This window comes from Macaca thibetana, chromosome 8 (genome assembly GCF_024542745.1).
Source record: "Macaca thibetana thibetana isolate TM-01 chromosome 8, ASM2454274v1, whole genome shotgun sequence".
Taxonomy (NCBI): Eukaryota; Metazoa; Chordata; class Mammalia; order Primates; family Cercopithecidae; genus Macaca; species Macaca thibetana.
Genome location: NC_065585.1, coordinates 97,189,755 through 97,211,519, shown reverse-complemented (window position 1 = coordinate 97,211,519; position 21,765 = coordinate 97,189,755). Strand labels below are relative to the sequence as shown.

The 21,765-nt window shown below is 39.3% G+C and overlaps 1 protein-coding gene across 9 annotated transcripts in view; it reads left to right on the top strand.

Moving 5' to 3' along the window:
• The window catches only part of SPIDR (scaffold protein involved in DNA repair), a 480,217-nt gene that overhangs the window by 314,721 nt on the left and 143,731 nt on the right, over positions 1–21,765 (top strand). For all 9 annotated transcript variants that reach the window (XM_050800368.1, XM_050800369.1, XM_050800370.1 and 6 more), the window contains 2 exons: positions 16,084–16,279; positions 19,040–19,290. In XM_050800368.1, the coding sequence (XP_050656325.1) occupies positions 16,084–16,279; positions 19,040–19,290 (447 nt within the window). The remainder of the gene's footprint in view (positions 1–16,083; positions 16,280–19,039; positions 19,291–21,765) is intronic.

Here is a 21,765-nt window from a genome sequence, read left to right as displayed (position 1 = left end):
GCGAGACTCTGTCTCAAAAAAAAAAAAAAGATTGAACTCATAGAAACAGAGTAGAAGGGTGTACCAGGGCTTAAGGGTGGGAGAAATGGAGAGATGTTAGTTAAAGGGGTCCAAACTTTCATTTATAAGATGAGTAAGTTCTGGAGACCTAATGGACAGCATGGTGTCTACAGTTAATGTATATCTGATATTTGCTGAGACAATGGATCTTAAGTATTGTAAGCATACTCATGGAACATGTGAGGAGATGGAGATGTTAATGTTGTGGCCGTCATTCACACTCTGTACGTACTTCAAGCATCACATTGTGCCACCTTTATATATATTTGATTTTTATTTGCCAATTTTATTTCAGTAAACCTCGGGGGAAGGAGGAAATAAAATAATAGTGAAATAAAATGAAAAATCGAATTATATATATCCTACTTCCCTCCCAGAATTGTTACAAGAATCAAATGAGGTAACTTAAAGAAAGTAATTTATAAAATGCAAATTTAATTAATACATAAAATACCAATATTATAGCAATAAACATAATTGTCATTATTAAACATTATATTAGTACCCCCTTATTCAAGGAGGATATATTCCAAGACCTCCAGTGGATACATAGTACCCAACTGTGTATAAACTATTTTTCCCTATACATACATACCTGTGATAAAGGTTAATTTATAAAGAAGACAAAGTAAAGATTAACAACAACAATAATAAAATAGAACAATTATAACAATATACTGTGATAAAAGTTATGTGAATGTGGTCTCCTAAAATATCTTATTGTACTGTGCTCACCTATTTTTATACCTTGGTGTTCTGAGGGCAACTGAAACCACAAAAAGCAAAACCGTGGATGAGAGAATTGCTGTATTAAATAAATATAGTAACATTATATTATGCTTTCCCTCTTCTAATAGACCAAACTTACTTTTAAGTTGGTTCTATTGTCGTTTCTATCCATCGGTGTACCAAGTAATCTCTTGTATGTAGTGAATGCTCAGTAAATGTACTAGAGAAAAATTAGATAGTATTTTGTTTTCCTGAGAGGGTACCACAGACTGTTTTGAATGTAATATCAATAACCTGTTTATTTTGATAAAGGTAACTTAGATAATCCTTACCATTGTATTTATAGCCCAGCAGAGTGATAGTTTACAATCTTAACATACATCTATCTTTAACTATAAATTTTAGGAGGCCAAGAATTCAGTCGATAGATATTATCAGTAATAAAGTGGTCAAAGAAGGTGTAAAAACTTGTAGGAGGGCTGGGCGCGAGGGCTGATGACTGTAATCCCGGCACTTTGGGAGGCCAAGGCGAGTGGATCACAAGGTGAAGGGATCGAGACCATCCTGGCTCACATGGTGAAACCCCGTCTCTACTAAAAATACAAAAATTAGCTGGGCATGGTGGTGGTGGGCACCTGTAGTCCCAGCTACTTGGGAAGCTGAGGGAGGAGAATCACTTGAACCCAGGAGGCAGAGGTTGCAGTGAGCCGAGATTGCACCACTGCACTCCATCCTGGTGACAGGGCAAGACTCCATCTCAAAATAAAATAAAATAAAATAAAATAAATAACTTGTACGATTCCTGTATTGTTTCCTTTGAAGATGTGGTTTGCAATTGAGAAACATTTTTGAGACAGAAATAAAAGATGAAAAGCTTCCATCGGATGGGTCTGTCACCCTCTTGAGCTCTCCCACACATTGACGCAGCATCTCTGATGGAGCAGGGGCGATGCCGCTGCCTGTCCCCAAGGAAGCTCCCTAAGCCCAGTGCAGGACAAGAAGAGTGCTAAATAAGATGTCCTACAGACAAGAGAATGACATCGTTGATGAAAACAAATCTTTCTATGTCTTTATTTTAACAAACAGCATTTTGGGTTTGTTAAGTAAAAACCCATTTACATTAATTTTTCAGGTAGTAAGTTGAAGACAAATATACCTAAAGTATAAAATGTACTTGAGGTTCTATTTAAAATAAGTTGTCTAAATATAAATCAGAAAGTCTACACAGTGAAGTTTCGAGTGAAAAGTCCACTTGGTGTTTGTCCTGATTATTTTTCGGCAGGCTTAGCACAGCGGGCCCCTGGGGAGTCTTGGAAGTGTGTGTGGGCACTGTAAGTAACTAGTTAAAAGTTTATGTTTCAAGTTAGTGTTACCAAACTTGGAGGATGAAGATTTGAAAGTATAATGGCCTAGTACTGACTTCTCTGTAGCCACATACTTTACCTTCAGGCAGGGCACACTCAGTAGTCCTCTGTGATAAGGCAGGAGGGTCAGAATGTATTGAGGGGTCTGTCATGAGTGCAGTAGCTGCCCAGCAGCCCTCAGGCCCTGCCAGACACCCCTCTGCTGAGCCACCACATTTGTGAGGGCAACAGGATGTTGGAGACGAGGGCCAGGTCTGTGTTCCATCCTCACCAGCCTGGAGGAAGGTGACAGGAGTAAGTTGGAGGAGAAGCAAAGTCTGGGAGGCCTGATTCCCGACCCTGATGGGTTATCCTCTTCGGACTGCAGCCTCTGATAGCTGTAGAGATGCAGTTTTCCTTCTCAGGCCACAGTCTCACTTTTGGAAGGCCAAAAATTATACATATGTTTCTGACTATGCTTATTGTAGTGTTTCTCATAGGCAGGTAGTTGAATCTGACCTTAGGGTATTATTTTGATGTTAGCGTATGATACATGTCCTGCTATAGTTCTGCTGTGCTTTGGTTGCTATGTGACATTCTGAGGTTTTTGCTGTCTTTGTTGCCCTAATTTCTTTGTTTGTGAAAATAAGCAGCATCATTCAAGAGAAATTATGCTTCCTCTGTAAAACACTTTTAATCCAAGAATGTTCCTACTGCTTTAAGAATTCAAAGCATTGTCTTTTAACCAACCTTGCACATTTATCTAGTTTAGCTGAGGTTTGTTCTGTTTGAAGCTAAACTAAGCTTAGGACTTGCCTCTATGTGGTAATAATTAAAGTTGGGCTTTGTGATTTCTGAGGACAATATTTCTTAGTCTTATTTTACTGATTCTTTTATGTTTGTAATGTCAGTTTCATCTCTCTTGTGGTCATTGTCTTCCAAAAATCCTTTTATTGCCAGTCAGTGTGAATCCTTTTGTTCTGAATTCCTACATAAATTTTTGACTGGAAGTTCAATTTAGGATATTTTGTGGATTTTAGAAACACATTTTTCAATTCATTTGATTTGTTTTTTCCCCTTTTTATTCTCAGTTGCATTATTCAAATACTATAATCTGTTCTTATCTTGTGCCATCTCCAGTTTTACTTCTGCTTCTACAAACTTGTGACATCAAAACATCCAACCATAAAAACATGTTTTACAGGCCGGATGTGGTGGCTCAGGCCTATAATCTCAGCACTTTTGGAGGCTGAGGCGGGTGGATCACTTGAGGTCAGGAGTTCAAGACCAGCCAAGCCAACATGGCGAAACCCTATATCTACTAAAAATGCCAAAAAAAAAAAAAAAATTAGTCAGGCATAGTGGCAGGCACCTGTAATCCCAGCTACTCTGGAGGCTGAGGCAGGAGAATTGCTTGAACCCAGGAGGCAAACGTTGCAGTGAGCCAAGATCGCACCACTGCACTCCAGCCTGGGCAACAGAGCAAGACTCGATCTCGAGAAAAGAGAAGAGAGGAGGGGAAGGGAGGGGAGGTCTCAAAAAAAAATTCAAATAGAACAACTATAATTCTTTACCCAGAAATCATATGTATGGAATACTCAGCCATGGCATTGTGCTACCACTGACCTAGTAACAAGGTGCTTCAATGAAGCCAAGTGTCTGAAACGTGTTACTTTTGAGTGCTAGACTCATAAACCAAACCCTGTAGATAGATCCTATTAGATTCATACTACTTCATAATTAGTATGAATCTAAATTAGAAAAAATGCACGTTTATTTACTATACTGTTCACTTTCATACAGGAATAAATCATATAAAATATGGTCTGTTCCTCAGTGTTGTATTTATTCTGATAAAAAGGGAATTAGACAAGTTACACTTGGGGAATTGTAAAGTAGCACACACAATCATAAACGCCAGTCTTTTATAGTCAGTTTCTTAGTTATATGTAACTGTCTGACTTGGGTAGAAAAACACATTTGAATAAAGTCTTGTCAATTAAGAAGCTGAAAATAAAAGGAATATGAGGCTTAAACTTCTTATTTCTGAAATTATCTTTATACTTCAGTTTAGAGTCATTTTCTAAGACTTGTATTTTCAAAGTTTTATTAGAGTAAATCTGATTTTTGATGAGGAGGAGTGGTACCCGGTCACTAAATGGCCGGGATGGTGGGCAGAATATTTTGCTATTTTAACAAATCCATTAGTAGCAAGCACTATTGACATTGCCTTGTCACCGAGTCGTATTTCATGCTGGTGTGTTGACGCGGGTGTCCAAAGTCAGAAACAGAGGTGGTGTCAAAGTCTGTGAAGTTAGCTCTGAAAGTCACTGAGATGTAGTAGCCCTTTTCAAATCCAGTCAGTCGAAAAGAATTTACGAAGTAACTAGAATGTGATTTATTGTCTGTCTTGAGAACCAGAATTCTGATAACCCCCCAGAATTTTCTGCATTGATGGAAATGTTCTATTTATTGTGCTATCCACTATGGTAGTCACTAGCCACACTGAATACCAGAAATATGGGTCATGCAACCCAGGAACAGCATTTTTAAATTATTTTATTTCATTTTACTTTGTTTCATTTAAATATGATGAGCTACATGGCCCAGTGGCTACCTTACTGGCCAACACAATGTAGAAGGTGGCTTTCAAGGTTCTTTCACCACAGGGACCCTTGCAGAGTAAATATAAATCTTTCCACAGCAACTTGCCAAACTGCCTAACACTTGATAACTGTGAACAGATAGAGAAGCATAGTTTCCTCTACCCCACCATCCCCACCCCCCACCCAATTTCATGCCTTCATGTGAACCCCATCTAATCGTGTGCCTGGCTAGCCAAATGCCCCGTCAGTTTGTGTCCCTTCCCTTTCTCATACGTTGGTTCCTCCAGGGTTGATTGTAGCAAGATCTTCCTTACCCGTATCCAAGTAGGGAGTCCTGTCCTCCCTCCTGGGAGATGGCCTGGTATCTTGGAAAGAGAACAGACTGGCTTTGAAGCCAGTTGGTTTGTATTACAGCCCTGTCATGGACTAGTGGTATATAATTAATTGGTTGTTATTTAACCTCCTCTGAAGATTGGAATAGTCATGTTTACCCTGTGGGGTTGTTGTGAAGAGGACTAAGAGCACAGCAAGTAAAGTAAAGCCATCATCAGACTCTAACCAGCTAGTATGGGTAGCAAAGAAGGCTCAGTGCAAATGTGCATATGAGCAGGTGATGGAAAAGTGATATCCACTGCCAATGATTGTGATTCTTTTTAATATTTAGGAGGATAAAGATAATAGGTTTTGAGTAAGTAACACTAAATAACCCTAGTTTTTGCTAAACAATAGGCAACAACTAATTTGAAATTGCTGAAGATATAATTCACAATAATGACAGCAGCAGTGCCGACATCCTTCCCACTGAGCCCTTGCATGTGGGAAGCCCTTCTAGGAACTCTGCATCAATTCATTAATTTCGTTTTCACAAGAAATCTGTGTAGTGCTTACATCTACTGTGAATACTCCCAATTTATAAAAACCAAGTCACAAAGACGTTAAATTTGTCCACAGTCACACAGCTTGTAAGTGGGAAAGCCAGGATTTAATTCCAGAGTTTTTAGGTCTAAAAGCTGTACGTCCTCTCCTTCCTCCCATGTCATCGTGTGCTGTGCATTAGATTCTCATGTGCTTGGTCACTTGCCACCCAGCGTTTTTATTCTAAGTCTTTATTTTAAATTTATGCCATTCTTAGATGCCTACATTAGAATACACGGGACTCAGTTGTTACAAGGTCTGGTTTATCTGTTTAAAATTGTACTCTCATGCCTTCCTCTATTCCCTGTAAATGTGAATGTGTGTATATCCATTAATTTAATAAACATCTATTGAGTCCCTTGCACATGTCAGATACTGGGAAGTACCTAATAAAAAAGAGAGGTAAAAAGAGAAACAGCTGTTGTATTCTAGAAGTTCAGTTTTTAGTTGTAGAGGCAGACCGTTGAACATGACAGTGTGAAAGGCACTGTTGGAGCACAGAGGAAAGAGCAACTTTTCCCAGGACACTGGAAGAAGGAATGACATTCATTCCAAAGTCATTGATTTTCCAGGTACTGGTGAACCCCCCAGGCAAAGTTCCTTCTCTCACAGAGGCAACATTCTAGAAGGGACTTAATTAACATGAAGAAGTCTATCTTCTGTCTCTTGTGTAGAAGGCCATATTCTTTCTGTTGCAGCACCAGTAATGCTTTACTGTGTTTTGTTGTTTCCTGGTGTATGTCTCTCTATGAACTTAAAGCCCTCTTGGCTAGCCCCCACCCAGAGATCCTAGTTTATTTTCCGTAAATCTAGTGAAAAACCCAGTCATTTTCATTTTCAAAGTGATTTTAACTCATAGTCTAAATTGAAAAATATTGTTTTCCTAAGTACGTATTAGTAAGTTTGCAAAGCTAGAATTAAACCTAAGGGCTTTCTTTGATTCCACAGTTATAAGCGGGGTCATGTTTTTGAGTGAAAGGCTGGGTTTTCTTCCCCAAATTAATGAGTCAGTTAAAAAATGTACGCCTGTAGCATGATTGCCACAGTATCTCTCCCTGTATAATTGCTTATACAGGAAATGACAAGGAATCTACAAAATAACTCCTAGAACTATTAAGCAAGGTTGAAGAAACCAACACATACAAAAATTAGGTGTATTTTTACATAGTATCAATGAATTCACGGACACCAAAATGAAAAATATACCATTTAAAATTGTAAAACTAAAAAAAGAGACCAAAATAACCCATGTCAGTGTGAATCTCACAAAACATGTAATGACTTATATGTTGAAGCTACAAAACACTGATAAAATAAATCAAAGATCTTAACAAATGGGAGACATATTTATGGATTGAAAAACTCAAAACCATAAAGATGCCAAAATCATAAGGAGCTCCCCAAATGGATTTATAGGCTTAAAGAAATTCCCATCAATTCCAGCATGATTTTGTTTGCAGATATATATGTGTGTGCTGATTTTAAAAGTTGCATGGAAAGGCAGAGGAACTAACATAGCTTAAATAATTTTGAAAAAGAATGAAGTAAAGGGGATCACTTTCCCCAATTTAAATATTTATTATATAACTATAATAATCAATATTATATGGTGTTATTGAAGGGATAGACACATACATCAATGAAACAGAATAAAGAACCCAGAAATACACTACACAAATATGCCCAGCTGATTTTTTTTTTAAATTGATCTCCACAGTGTGATTTTGTTTGTTTTTGTTTTAGAGATAGGGTCTCACTATGTTGCCCAGACCAGCCTCAAACTCCTGGGATCAGGTGATCTTCTTGCTTTAGTTTCCTGAGTAGATGGGACCATAGATGTGTGCACCACCATGCTCAGCACCAGCTGATTTTTTTTTCTGTTTTGAGGCAAGATCTTGCTCTGTCGCCCAGGCTGGAGTGCAATGGCAACATCTCCGCTCACAGCAGCCTCCATCTGCCTCCCAGGTTCAAGTGATTCTCCCACCTCAGCTTCCCGGGTAGCTGGGACTGCAGGTGCGCCACCATGCCCCACTAATTTTTTTGTACTTTTTTGGTAGAGATGGGGTTTCACCATGTTGGCCAGACTGGCCTTGAAATCCTGACCTCAAGTAATCTGCTCGTCTTGGCCTCCCAAAGTGCTGGGAAAATAAGCCACTGCGCACAGCCTACCAATTGATTTTTGACAAAAGTGCCAAGACAATTCAATTAAGGAAGGATAGACTTTGAATAATCATAGGCAGAAAAATATAGGCCTTAACCTCGTTCTCACAAGTTATATATCATTTAACTCAAAATTGATGATGAATATAAATGTAAACTATAAAATTAGAAAAATGTTAGGGAAAAAATTAAGAGAAAATCTTTAGGATCTAGGACTAGGAAAAGAGTACTTAGACTTAAGATAAAAATTTGATCTGTTTAAAAGGAACTTGAGGCCGAGCGCAGTGGCTCGTGCCTGTAATCCCAGCACTTTGGGAGGCCAAGGCTGGACCTGAGGTCGGGAGTTCAAGACCAGCCTGGCCAACATGGTGAAACCCCGTTTCTACTAAAAATACAAAAATTAGCCAGGTGTGGTGGCATGCACCCTATAGTTCCAGCTACTTGGGAGGCTGAGGCAGGAGAATTGTTGAACCCAGGAGGCGGAGGTTGCAGTGAGCTGAGATCTTGCCACTGCACTCCAGCCTAGACGACAGAGGGAGACTCCATCTCAAAAACAAGCAAACAAAAAAAAAACGTGATAAACTAAAACTTATCAAAACTGAAAACTTTTGCTCTGAGAAAGACCCTGTTTGGAGAATGGAAAGACAAGATAGAGACATAGGGAAAATAATTTCAATTTCAAACTTCACACCCAAGAAAGGACTAGTATTTAGAACATACAGAATTCTGAAAAACACACAGTATAAAAAATGAACAATCCAATTAAGAAACAAGCAACAGGCATGAACAGACGTTTCATTGAAGAGTTATATAAATGGCACATTAGCACAAGGAAAGATGTTCTACATCATTAGCCATTAAGAAAATGCACATTAAACCCCACAGTAAGGCAAAATGGCTAAAACAAAACATAATATCAACATTGAATGCTGGCAAGGATGTGGAGAAACTACATTCCTCATATACTGGTTGCAGAGATGTAAAATTACATAACTACTCTGGAAAAGTTTGAAAGTTTTTTGCTTTTGGAAAAAAAACAAAAAACTAAGTACACAACTACCAAACAACCTAACATTTGTACTCCTGGGCATTTATCTCAGAGAAATGAAAACTTATGTTCATATGAAGACCTACATATGAATGTTAGCAGCTTTATTAATAGTAGTCCCAAACTGGCAACAACCTAAATGTCTATCAATGGGTGAATGGTTAAACAGAATGTTAAATCCATATCATGGAATACTATTCAATAAAAATAAACTATTGAAACAGACAATGACTGGATTAATCTCCAGAGAATGATGCTAAGTGAAAAAAGCCAATACCTAAAGAAGTGGAGAGCGTATTTTGGTTGCTATAGTTTGAATATGTGCCCCTCCAAAACTTATGTTGAAGCTTAATCCCCAATGTGGCAGTATTGAGAGGTGGGGCCTTAAAGAGATGACTGGGTCATGAGGGCTCTGCTCTCATGAATGGATTAATCCACTCATGAATTAATGGACTAATGGGTTATCATGGGAGTGGGATTGGTGGTTTTATAAGAGGTAGAGAGACCTGAGCTAGCATGCTCCTCTCTCTTGCCATGTAATAGTGGTGCCATCTCAAGATTCTGCAGAGTCTCCACCAGCAAGAAGGCCCTCACCAGATGCAACCCCTTGACCTCCATAAGTGTAAGAAATAACTTCCTCTTCTTTGTAAGTTACCCAGTTTCAGATATTCTGTTATAAGCAACAGAAAATAAGACAGTGGTTGTCAGGGGTTTAGGTTGTGTGGTGGGGGTAGGGGTGGGGGTAGGGAAAGGAGAAAGAAGGAAGTTGATCTGTGTTATTTTGTACAACTGAATGTAAATCTACAATTATCTAAAAATAAAAATTTTAAAGAAAAAATAGGAATTGTATGACATTAATCAATCTAAAACAACATTCCTCTCAATCATCCCACTGGTCATTTTATGTTCATGAGTTTTCCAGTCTTTAAGATTTCCCTATATTAAGAAAAAACACCAATTAACAATGGTCAGTATCTAATTTCTGTCCAATTATCTGTCATTACATGTTTTGTGAGATTCACACTGACATGGGTTATTTTGGTCTCTTTTTTTAGTTTTACAATTTTAAATGGTATATTTTTCATTGGCGTCCATGAATTCGTTGATAATATGTACAAATACACCTAATTTTTGTATGTGTTGGTTTCTTCAACCTTGCTTAATAGTTCTAGGAGTTATTTTGTATATTCCTAGACATATGCTTTATAGCAATTATGTCACCTGCAAATAAGGACATTTTCATTTCTTTTTAATCTGTATGCCTTTCCCCACCTATCTTGTCTTACTGTGCACTAGCTGGAACTTCTGGTACTATGTTGAATCAAAGTTATGAGAGAGGAAATTTTTGCCTTGTTTTCCATCTTAGGTGGCAAGCATCTACTCTTTCATCATTAATTGTAATGCTAGCTCTGGGGTTTCTGTTGATGTTGTTTATTAAGCTGAGGAAGTTCTCTTTCTAATTTTTAGAGGTTTTTAAAAATTGTTATTAAGGATGGGCATTGAATTATGTCAAGTGATTTTTCCACATTGATTAATGTAATCAACTGATTTTTCTCCTTCAGCCTTCAACTTGGTGAAGGTGATTTTCAAATACCAAACAAGGCCATCTTGCCTGGAATTAACACCACTTGGTCATATTGCATAACTTCTTTTATATATTGCTGAATTCTATTTGCTAACATATTGTTAAAGAATTTTGTGTCTATGTTATTGAGGTATATTGGTTTATAGTTTTTTTTTGTTTGTTTGTTTGTCCTGTCTTTGGTTTTAGTATCAGAGTAATACATGCTTTATAAAAGGGATTGGAAGAGTTTCCTCCTCTTCTGTTTTCTGGAAGACAGTGTGTAGAATTGGTGCTAGTTCTTCTTTTCCCATTTGTTAGAATTCTCCAGTGAAAGTATCTGGACCCGGAGATACCACTTTTGGGAGTTTTAAAATTATAAATTTGGCTGGGTATGGTGGCTCACACCTATAATCCCAGCACTTTGGGAGGCCAAGGGCGGCGGGTCGCGAGGTCAGGAGTTTGAGACCAGCCTGGCCAGCATGGTGAAACCCCGTCTCTACTAAAAATGCAAAAAATTAGCCAGGGATGGTGGTGCATGCCTGTAGTCCCAGCTACTCGGGAGGCTGAGGCAAGAGAATTGCTTGAACCCAGCAGGCAGAGGTTGCAGTGAACCGAGATCACACCACTGTGCTCCAGCCTGGGCAACAGAGCATGACACCGTCTCAAAAAAATAAAAAATTACATATTTATTTTCCTTAATATTTATAGGCTGTTCAAATAATCTGTTTCATATTGCATGAATTGTGGTAGTTATTTTTGTTTCCTTTTGAGAAATTTGTCCATTTCATCTAAGTTCTGAGAATGTATGTATGTAGACTTGTCCATAGTAGTCCTTCACCTAGCCTTGTGATGTGTACAGGGCCCGTAGTGACAGCCTCCATCTTATTCTTGATATTGGTAATTTGTATCTTCTCCCTTTTTTCATTTTTTAGTCAATATATTGATCTTTTCAAATAACTCTATTGCATTGTTTTTTTTCTCTGTTGTTTTTCTGTTCAATTTTATTTATTTCTGCTCTTTAATTATTTCCGGCTGGGTACGGTGACTCATGCCTGTAATCCCAGCACTTTGAGAGGCTGGGGTGGGTGGATCACCTGAGGTCAGGAGTTTGAGACCATCCTGGCCAACATGGTGAATGAAACCTGGTCTCTACTTTAAGAATATAAAAATTAGCCAGGCATGGTGGTGGGCACCTGTAATCCCAGCTACTCAGGAGGCTGAGGCAGCAGAGATTGCAGTGAGCCGAGATCGCACCACTGCACTCCAGCCTAGGTGACAGAGCAAGACTCTGTCACACACACACAAAAAAAAGTATTTCTTTTCACTTGCTCTGAGTTTATTTTGCTTTACTTTTTTCTAGGTTTTTGAGGTAAGAAAAATTGTTGATTTGAGACTTTTTTCTTTTTTAATGTAAGCTTTAAGTTCTGTAAAATTTCCTCTCAGTATCACTTCAGCTGTTTCTCACAACTTTGATAGGTTAAATTTGTATTTTCATTTAGTTCAGTGTTTTTAGGTTTTCATTGAGACTTCCTCTTTGACCCTTGGATTACTTAGAAATATGTTGTTTAGTTTCAAAGTGTTTGGAGAATTTCATGTTATCGTTCTGTTATTGATTTTCAGTTTGATTCTACTGTGATTAGAGAATGTACTCTATATGATTTCAGTTCTTCTAAATTTGTTTAGATGTGTCTTATGACACATGCATTTTGTGGGCACCTGAAAAAAATAGTATTCTACTGTTGTTTGGTGGAGTGTTTTATGATGTCAACTAGAACCTGTTTATTGATGGTGGTGGTGTACTCTTCTGTATTCTTTCTGATATTCTCTCTAGTTCCATCAAATGTTGAGAGAGGGATATTGATGTCTGCAGTTCTAATTGAGGATTTGTCTATTCTTTGAGTTTTATCAGTTTTTGCTTCATGTATTTTGAATCTATGTTCTTTGTTGTAGATACATTTAGGATTGCTATGTCTTCAAGGTGGATTGATCTTTGTTTCATTATGTAATGTGCCTTTCTATATTTGGGGTTTTCTGTGCTCCGAAATCTACTTCATCTGATATTAATATAGCACCCCCACTATATTTTAATCAATGTTTACATGATGAATCTTTTCCCATTTTTTACTTTTATCCTACCTATATCTCTATATTTGAAGTGAGTTTCTTGTAGACGGCATGTAGATGGATCATAAATTTACCCTGCCAATCTTTGTCTTTTAATTGGTTTATTTAGACCATTTATCCTCAGTGTAATTATTGATACATTAGGACTTAAGTGTACCTTTTTACTTTTTGTTTTCTTTGTTCTCTGTTTTTATTTATTTTATTTTTCCTGATTTCATGTGGGTTACTTGAACATTAATTTTTTTTAGGATTTCATTTATAATGTTTTGGTGTGTTTCTCTTTTTATAGATATTTTATTGCTTGCTCTAGGTATTACATACACGTAACTTAGCACAGTCTACTAGGTCAACACTTTACCAGTTTCTGTGAAGTATAGAAACCATACCTCCCTTTATATCCCCTTTCCCTCCCTATTTATAATATGATTGTCTTTAATGTTTTCTCTGCATGCATTTAGAACCACCTCAGACAGTGTTATAATTTTTATGAGAATAAAAATTTAGAAAACTCAAGAGGAGTAGGAAAGCTTCTTGTATTTACCTGTATTACTTTATCTGTAGCCTTCCATTTCTATTTCTTTCTTCCCACAGGTCCTTGGTTCTGTTGGGGGTTTTTTGTTTGTTTGTTTTTTGAAGCGGAGTTTTGCTCTTGTTGCCTGGGTTGGAGTGCAATGGTGCGATCTTGGCTTACCGCAACCTCCATCTCCCGGGTTCAAGCGATTCTCCTGCCTTGGCCTCCCGAGTAGCTGGGATTACAGCCATGCACCACCACACCCGGCTAATTTTGTATTTTTAGTAGAGGGGGGTTTCTCCATGTTGGTCAGGCTGGTCTCAAACTCCCGACCTCAGGTGATCCGCCTGCCTTGGCCTCCCAAAGTGCTGGGTTTACAGGCGTGAGCCACCATGCCCAACCAGATTTTTTTTTTTAAGTCTATTTTCGCTTTATTATTTATAATGGGTAATTTTTATTATTTTTGTCTTCAAGTTTATTGATTCTTTTCTCTTCCTTCTCCCTTCTGCTGTTGAACCTATTCTTTTATTTTCACTATTTTTTTTAGTTCTGAAACTTCCATTTTTAAGAAATAATTATTCTGTTTATTTGCTGAGATACTTTTTTTTATTTGTCTCAAGTGCATCGAGATGCTTATTAAAGCATTTTTAAATGGCTGCTTTAGAATTTTGCCAGATAGTCTAACCTTTATGTTATGTCAACATTGACATCTGTTAATTGTCTTTATTCATTCAAGTTGAGATTTTTCATGGTTCCTATTATAACAAGTGATTTTTGATAGAAACTTGGACATTTGGAGTATTATGTTTTGAGACTCTGGATCTTATTTAAACCTCTTTTAGGTAGCTTCATCTGACACTGCTCTGGTAGGAGAAAGTGAGGAGTGGAGTGGGGTTGTTACTGCCAGGTGGAGAGGGAAGTCCAGATTCCTCAGTTGACACTTGAGAGAGGGAGAGACTCCTTGTTCCTGATGGGCAGGGGTATGAGTTCCAGCTCCCTGCTAAGCCTCTGCTGACACCACCCTGGCTGGGAAGGCCAGGGAAGCCTTGTTGCTGTTTCTCACATGCCTTCTGCTGAGGGGTAGGAGGGGTAGGAGGGAAGGGTGGCCTCAGCACCACTGAGCAGTGGTAAAAATCCTGATTCTCTGCCACGCTTCCTCTGGCACCACCCCAGAGGGATAGGGAGTGGTGCTTGGTTACTACTGTCAGGAGGAGTTGAAGTCCAGGCCCCCAGGTAGTCTCTCCACTGTCACAATGAGGGGAGTACTCATTGCAGGCCTGTAGGGGATGAAAGTCCTCCAGGCACGGTAGCTCACACCTGTAATCCCAGCACTTTGGGAGGCCGAGGTGGGCAAATCACCTGAGGTCAGGAGTTTGAGACCAGCCTGGTCACCATGATGAAACTCCATCTGTACAAAAATGTAAGAATTAGCTGGACATGATAGTGGGCACCTGTAGTCCCAGCTACTTGGGAGGCTGAGGTGGGAGAATCGCTTGAACTCGGGAGGCCGAGGTTGCAGTGAGCTGAGATCGTGCCCCCAGCTGGGCGACAGAGCAAGACTCCATCTCAAAAAAAAAAAGAAAAGAAAGTCATCTCCTTGGCCCCACCTTCTCTCATACCCCAGCTGGGATATTGGGGTCTCTCATTACAGCCCAATGAGGGGGGAAGTCCAGGTCCTCACTTGGCCTGTGCTAGCATGCATGGGGACAAGTCATAGGTTTTCCATGATGTTTACCTAGAGTAGAGCAGTTACCATCTAAGAGTTTTCTGCCTTTCTAGGCTGCCCGTTCCTTGGTCCTTGGTTAAAGAGAGCAGGCTTTGGTAGAGCTTTTTGTCAGCACCTGTTGCTGTTTCTGGGTTGCTGGCTCCTTCAACTCAAAACCTGAGATATACGAGGCAAAAAGAAAACCCAGAGCTGGGCACAGTGGCTCACACCTGTAATCCTAGCACTTTGGGATGCCAGGGCGGATGGATCACTTGAAGTCAGGAGTTTGAGACCAACCTGGCCAACATGGCAAAACCTTCTCTCTACTAAAAAATTAAAAAATTAACTAGGCTTGGTGGTTCATGCCAGTTATTCCAGCTACTCAGGAAGCTGAGGCACGGGAATCGTTTGAATGGAAGGCAGAGGTTTCAGTGAGCCGAGACTACACCACTGCATTCCAGCCTGAATAACAGAGTGAGACCATGTCTCAAAAAAAAAAAAAGAAAGGAAGGAAGGAAAGAAAAGAAAGAAAACCCAGGAACTTGCCACTGCCTCATTCCTAAAGTCTCTAGGTTTTAGCCTGTCTGCCTCTTCTCTCCACCTCTCGGTGTCTTCTTATGTTTACTTTACATATAATGTCAGCCATTGTAGTTGTTCTTAATGAGAGGAATAGGGAAAAGTGTGATACTCTATCCTCCCAGAATCAGAAGTCCCAAATTTCTCTTAATACTAAGCAGCACCATGTTTTAAGGAATAGGCATTAAAGTGTTTTCTCTTGTCCAAGGACTGAGAAGAACCAGGAGAATTTTGTCTGCTCTATTTCCTGACTCCTTTTCATTAATACTTAAATATGAGGTATTCAGCAACTATAGTCAGTTTGATAGCAAAGGTAGATGCTCCTTTGACATTTAATGGTATGTTCTTTGAAAGATTAGAGCTGTCAAAATGTCTGAAGGTTTTATTTGTACATTTTATTTCATTGTTTGGGCACTTTTTTGAGGCTGTTGACAGTTTTTGTTCATCCTCTGTATTTCCCCCTGAGGGGTCTTGAGGCTGTACTGGGAGGGCACAAGGAAGTCCAAGCCCAGGGACTTAGCCTTCTTCCATCCCTTCCTGACACAGGGCTTTCACTAGAACAGTGAAGTCAGACTACTGGCGGCCATGCTGGAGCATGAAGGATAGCTGTGCCTCTGTGGGTGGGCTTGGCTCTAGCTGTCCATAGCAGGCGAGTCATTGCTCTTTGCATTCCTGATTTAGCAAGAACATGAGGGGACCCCAATATTGCAAAGAAACTGTTGCATGTCTTTCTCTTTTCCAGGCAAAAACTGATTATTCCAAATGGAAGTTGCCCTGTTATTCTGAATACTTACTTTTGTGAGAAAGTTGTTGCCAAAGAAGATTCAAAAAAAACTTGTGATGTGTACTATCCGGACATACCCCTTCCAAGAAGAAGCATCTCTTTGGCCCAGATGTTTGTAATTAAGGGTCTAACAAATAATTCACCTGAAATCCAGGTAAAGTCCTATTGACTTAAAGGTTTTATGCTTGTAATATGTTAGTGACTGGATTTGGAAGGGCTTCAGTGTAAGTGAAGGTGTTTACCTTTTGTGTCCCTCCAAAAATCCCACCACAAGTATATATGCTGCAGGAACTTATTGTTATGCCTGAATATATTATAGTTCAGTTCAGCATTTAGTGGTGCTCTTTTTACAGTATTTCATCTTTCTAATTATGTATCTTTAATCTTTATTCTAATTTATTAAAACAGAGTCATGCATCACTTAACGGGGATATGTTCTGAGAAATTTGTCATTAGGTGATTTTGTCATTGTGTGACCATCATAAGAGTGCACTTACACAAACCTAGATGTTCCAGCGTACTGCACACTTAGGGTATATGGTATGGCTGATTGCTCCCAGGCCACAAACCTGCACAGCATGTTACTTTACTGAACACTGTAGGCAATTGTAACACAATGGTAAGTACTTGTGTATGTAAACATATCTAAACATAGAAAAAGGATAGTAAAAATACAGTCCAAAAGATAAAAAATGGTGCACCTGTATAGGGCATTTACCATAAATGGAGACTATAGAACTGGAAGTTGCTCTGGGTGAGTCAGTGAGTGAGTGCGGAGTGCATGTGAAGGCCTCAGACACTACTGTAGACTTTATAAACACTGAACACTTGCACTACACTAAATTAAATTTTTTCTTCAGTAATAAATAATTTAACCTTAATTTACTGTAACTTTCTAACTTTATAAACTTTAAATTTTTCATTAACTTTTTTACTCTTTATAGCAGCACTTAGCTTACAACACAAATACAAATAGCTATTCAAAAATATTTTTTCTTTATATCCTTTTTTCTGTTTTTATTTTTTATTTCTTTTTACTTTTAAAACTTCTTTGTTGTAAACTAAAATACAAACACACACAGTAGCCTAGGTCTTCACAGGGTCAGGACCATCAATATCACCATCTTCCACCTCCACATCTTGTCCCACTGGAATGTAGAGGGACAGTAATGTGCATGAAGCTGTCATCTCCTTGGATAACAATGCCTTCTTCTAGATACCTTCTGAAGGACCTGCCTGAGGATGTTTTACACATAACTTGTTTTTTAACATGTAGAACACTCTAAAATAACAATTAAAAGTATAGTACAGTAAATACATAAGCCGGTAACATTGTTTATTATTATCAAATATTAGGTACTATACATAACAGGATGTGCTAGACTTTTATGCAACTGGCAACACACTACTTTTGTTTACACCAGCATCACCACAAACGTGCATACATCACTAGGCAACAGGAATTTTTCATCTCCATCATAGTTTTATGAGACCACGGTCAAACATGCTGTCCATTGTTGACAGAAACATCATCATACAGTGCATGCTGGTATTTGACAACGTTCATTTTCTCTATTCTTGTAATGTCTAAGAATTTTTTAAAACCCTCCTTTATTTATTTAAAAAATCATATTTTTCTTTTCCACAATATCTATTATCCCTTGGGATAAAAAGAACTGCATAAGCTTGAGATTATATGCTGGAGTTGTTTTTTGCAATTTTACTTGTCCTAAGCCATGATCATTTGCCAAGATGAATTTAGGGAACTACTAAAATTCACTTGCTGTGGGCGCCCCTGAGACCACCCTAAGCACTGAATGTTCGTGTGGCTCCCAGTGCACTGGCCTCAAGGTCTCTGGGTTATATAAGTTGTCGCTAAGCAGAATGCTTCCTGAGACTGACAGATCAAGGGAGGAGGAATACGAAAGAAAAGTAGACAAACTTTCAGCCTGTTTTGTACCAGCTAGTCAAGCAAAATCTCTCTTTGACTATCAAAAGAAGTATCTGGAGAGGATTATGCAAAAAGGAAGACTCTCTAATCAATTTAATTACAACAGATAAAAAATATGGCCCAAAGCACATTACTGTTTTAACATATAGTTTTAAACAGCTATGTAATATTAATCCCATGAGATACATTTTTGGCCTATAACAGTGATAATGAAACTACTTGTAGCATAATGGTTAAACGTGTGAACTTTGGAACCAGATAACCTGGTTCAAATCCTAACTCAGCCACTTCCTGCTGGATCATCTCGGGCAAGATCCGTGGTCTCTGTGTCTCAGTTTTCTTATCTGTAAAATGGAGGTGTGATATTATCTATCTTCTTGGGTGGTTGTGTGAGGATAAGCATGTTTAATATGTAAATTTAAAAGCCTGGAATATATAGGAAGCACTCTGGAAGTGGTGGTGTTTTATTATGACAGGTGATATTATGTAAGGGGTTGTTGGGAGAATATGTGAGTATGTAAAATGCTTAGCCTCGGAGATTGCACATACAAGAACTTAATAAAATGAAGCATTTGTAGTATCCCTAGTCATTCTTTTATCTTCATTTTTGGTTTGTTCTGTTGGAATTCTTACCTCAAAAGAGAAAAATTTCTTGAATTATCATGAATTTTATTAGCAAAACTTTCTGTGTGTTTTCAAAGACCTGCCTGGTATAGCAGACATCCTGCTGTGCTCCTTGTTCTTTCACTGGCCTTCAGCTTGCAATCTTAGCCACCTGGCAGGCCCAGAGCCCCACACCACAAGTTCCTTTGTTTTCATCTTCATCATCACTTCAGTGTAGTGCAGATCCACTGGGGGGCTGCTTAAGGATGTCATTATTTGGTGTGCAGCATGTTGCTTGTTGTTAGCCAAACCTGAAACTTTGTGAGTCTTGAAACTGTTCCCTTTATGTATCTCGGCCAGGTTGTGTGTAGTGGTGTAGCCACCACAGGGACAACCTCGACCCACGGGCACAAAGAAGCAAAACAGCACATCCCAGCCGGCACTCCCCTAAGGGATTCTCTCCTGGACGTGGTGGAAAGCCAGGGAGCTGCCTCATGGCCAGGAGCTGGGGTCCGAGTGGTGGTGCAAAGAGTGTATTCTCTTCCCAGCAGAGACAGCACCAGGGGTCAGCAGCGGGCCAGCTCAGGACACACAGACCCAGCTGGAACTCGGTGAGTGCCAAGATGCTGGTGTGGGGCAGGGGTGAAGAGTCACTTAGACAGAGTGCTCTAGAAAGTGGAGGCTCTTCCCAGAGCACGTTCTTAGCTGCATTCACCATATACGTGCACTGTTTTTGTTTTTCCTTGCATCAAAATTTGGGCTACATGGTATGATAAAGGATTTTATCTATCTATTTAATTTTAAAGTCCTATTAAAAATTAAATTTACTGCATTTTCTTTTACCTTTAATGGTTCATGTTCTTGAAAGTCATACAAATGCAAGAAATATTGGTTTTGTTCTGGCAAAGCCAAGACATGTGGTTGTCATACCTCAAAAGACCATTGCAACATCCAGTTTTATATGTCTTGAAAACCTGAGTAAGTAATGGCAATTGGTAAACCTGTGGCTTTCAGAGAGTACTGTATCAAACCATCTGTATCAGAACTGCCTAATAGAACTTTCTGCAATGATGTAAATGTTGTCTGTCTGCATCATCCAATGCAGTTAAGTGCAGACAAATGTAGTAGAAGTGATGTTGTCTTTACTCAGATTTAGGCCCTTCCTGGTGTTGGTTCTTACAGATAGCTGTAGACGCATGACTGACAGAGAGGTTTGTTTGTTTACATCAGAGCCTCAGCATAGTCTTTTTTTCTTTTTGCAACGTCCACCTCTGGAGTTCAAGAGATTCTCGTGCCCAAGTAGCTGGGATTACAGGCATGCACCACCATGCCTGGCTAATTTTTGTATTTTTAGTAGAGACAAGGTTTTGCTACGTTGGCCAGGCTGGTCTCAAGTTCCTGGCCTCAAGTGATCCACCCGCCTCAGCCCCCCAAAGTGCTGATATTACTGGCGTGAACCACCACGCCCAGCCTGGCATAGCCTTTTGAAGTTATCTCTGGCAATGATAATTGCCCTCAAGGAAGTAAGATGGATTTCCAACAGAATAGAAATTAAAAGTGTAGATGCTACTTCATCAGTTTTGTTTAACTATTAATAAGAAAACACATACTGAAGAAACAGTAATTAACAATCATCCTGGCCGGGCATGGTTGCTAACACCTATAATCCCAGCACTTTGGGAGGAGCCCTAGGCAGGCAGGTCACTTGAGCCTAGGAGTTTGAGACCACCCTGGACAAAGCAAGATGGCAAGACCACATCTCTAACATAAAGACAAAGCAATCATCGTGTCGTAACACTGCCTTCTGATGCCAGAGAGAGAAACAGGATACCTACGCTCCTATGTGAATTATGAATAATCTTCAAGTGGAGGCACTTTATTTGAAAATACTATGAATTTCAGAAAGTCACCTTGAGGTCTAGAGTTGGAGAATGTTTCTTTTGGAATTACAGGAAAAAAAAATGATTCTTTTTTGGAATATGCATGTTTGTGAAATCCATGAAATCAGTTTTAAGGTCTTTATCATGGCTTATAAATATAGACCAGTCTTGCACCCTGTGCCCTAAATCTGTGGTAAATTTATATAGAATTTTCTAAGACAGCTACCCATCAGACATAGGTTTTTGTTTTGTGTTTTTGTTTTGCTTGGCCTTTTTAATGACACATCCAGTGTTAGGTTTTAAAGAAGGGAATACTAGTTACCTTGGCAATGAGGAACTTGGTAGAGCTTCCTCATTTCAGCACACAGACCACACACTCCAAGGGGACGAGGAAACAGAGACAGTGGGGAACTGAATCACCCTGACAAGAAGGAACGACGAAACTGATGGTGTGGTTGCTTCCTCTGACTAATCACAGCCAATGCACGTTATGAAGGCTGTCCCTCTAGGTCCTCCAGTGGTGGTGGTTTTACTTGTTTAGCAAAGAGAGAAAAACTAGAAGCTAAAATCTGGTGAAATGCTACCAATGTGAGTGGCATTGTGAATGCTTTGGAGTTGTACTTTGGAATACATGTGGTGACATATCCAATGAGAATATGCTGGTGGTAGATTGAAAGAAGGCCAGGCATGAACTTCAAAAACAAGAAAACAACATCCAGTTATTCAGAGTTAATGAATATGCATTCTGTGTGATGCATTTTCTGTAGCACATCGGAGATTGTACAATATTGAAGCTAGGTAATATTATTCCCACTTTGCAGATGAGGAAACGGAGCCTCAAGGAGGATCTCACTGCTGACACAGGTGGACACAAAGAAAAATGCAATGGGATATAGAATCCCAGATGACATGGTTGTAGAGTGTTAGAGTTTAAAAGAAAAGGGAGAGGCCGGGCGCAGTGGCTCATGCCTGTAATTCCAGCACTTTGGGAGGCCGAGGCAGGCGGATCTCGAGGTCGGGAGATCTAGACCACCCTGGCCAACATGGTGAAACCCTGTCTCTACTAAAAATACAAAAATTAGCCGGCCATGGTGGTGCGCACCTGTAGTCCCAGCTACTCTGGAGACTGAGGCAGAAGAATCGCTTGAACCCAGGAGGTGGAGGTTGCAGTGAGCCGAGATCGTGCCACTGCATTCCAGCCTGGGG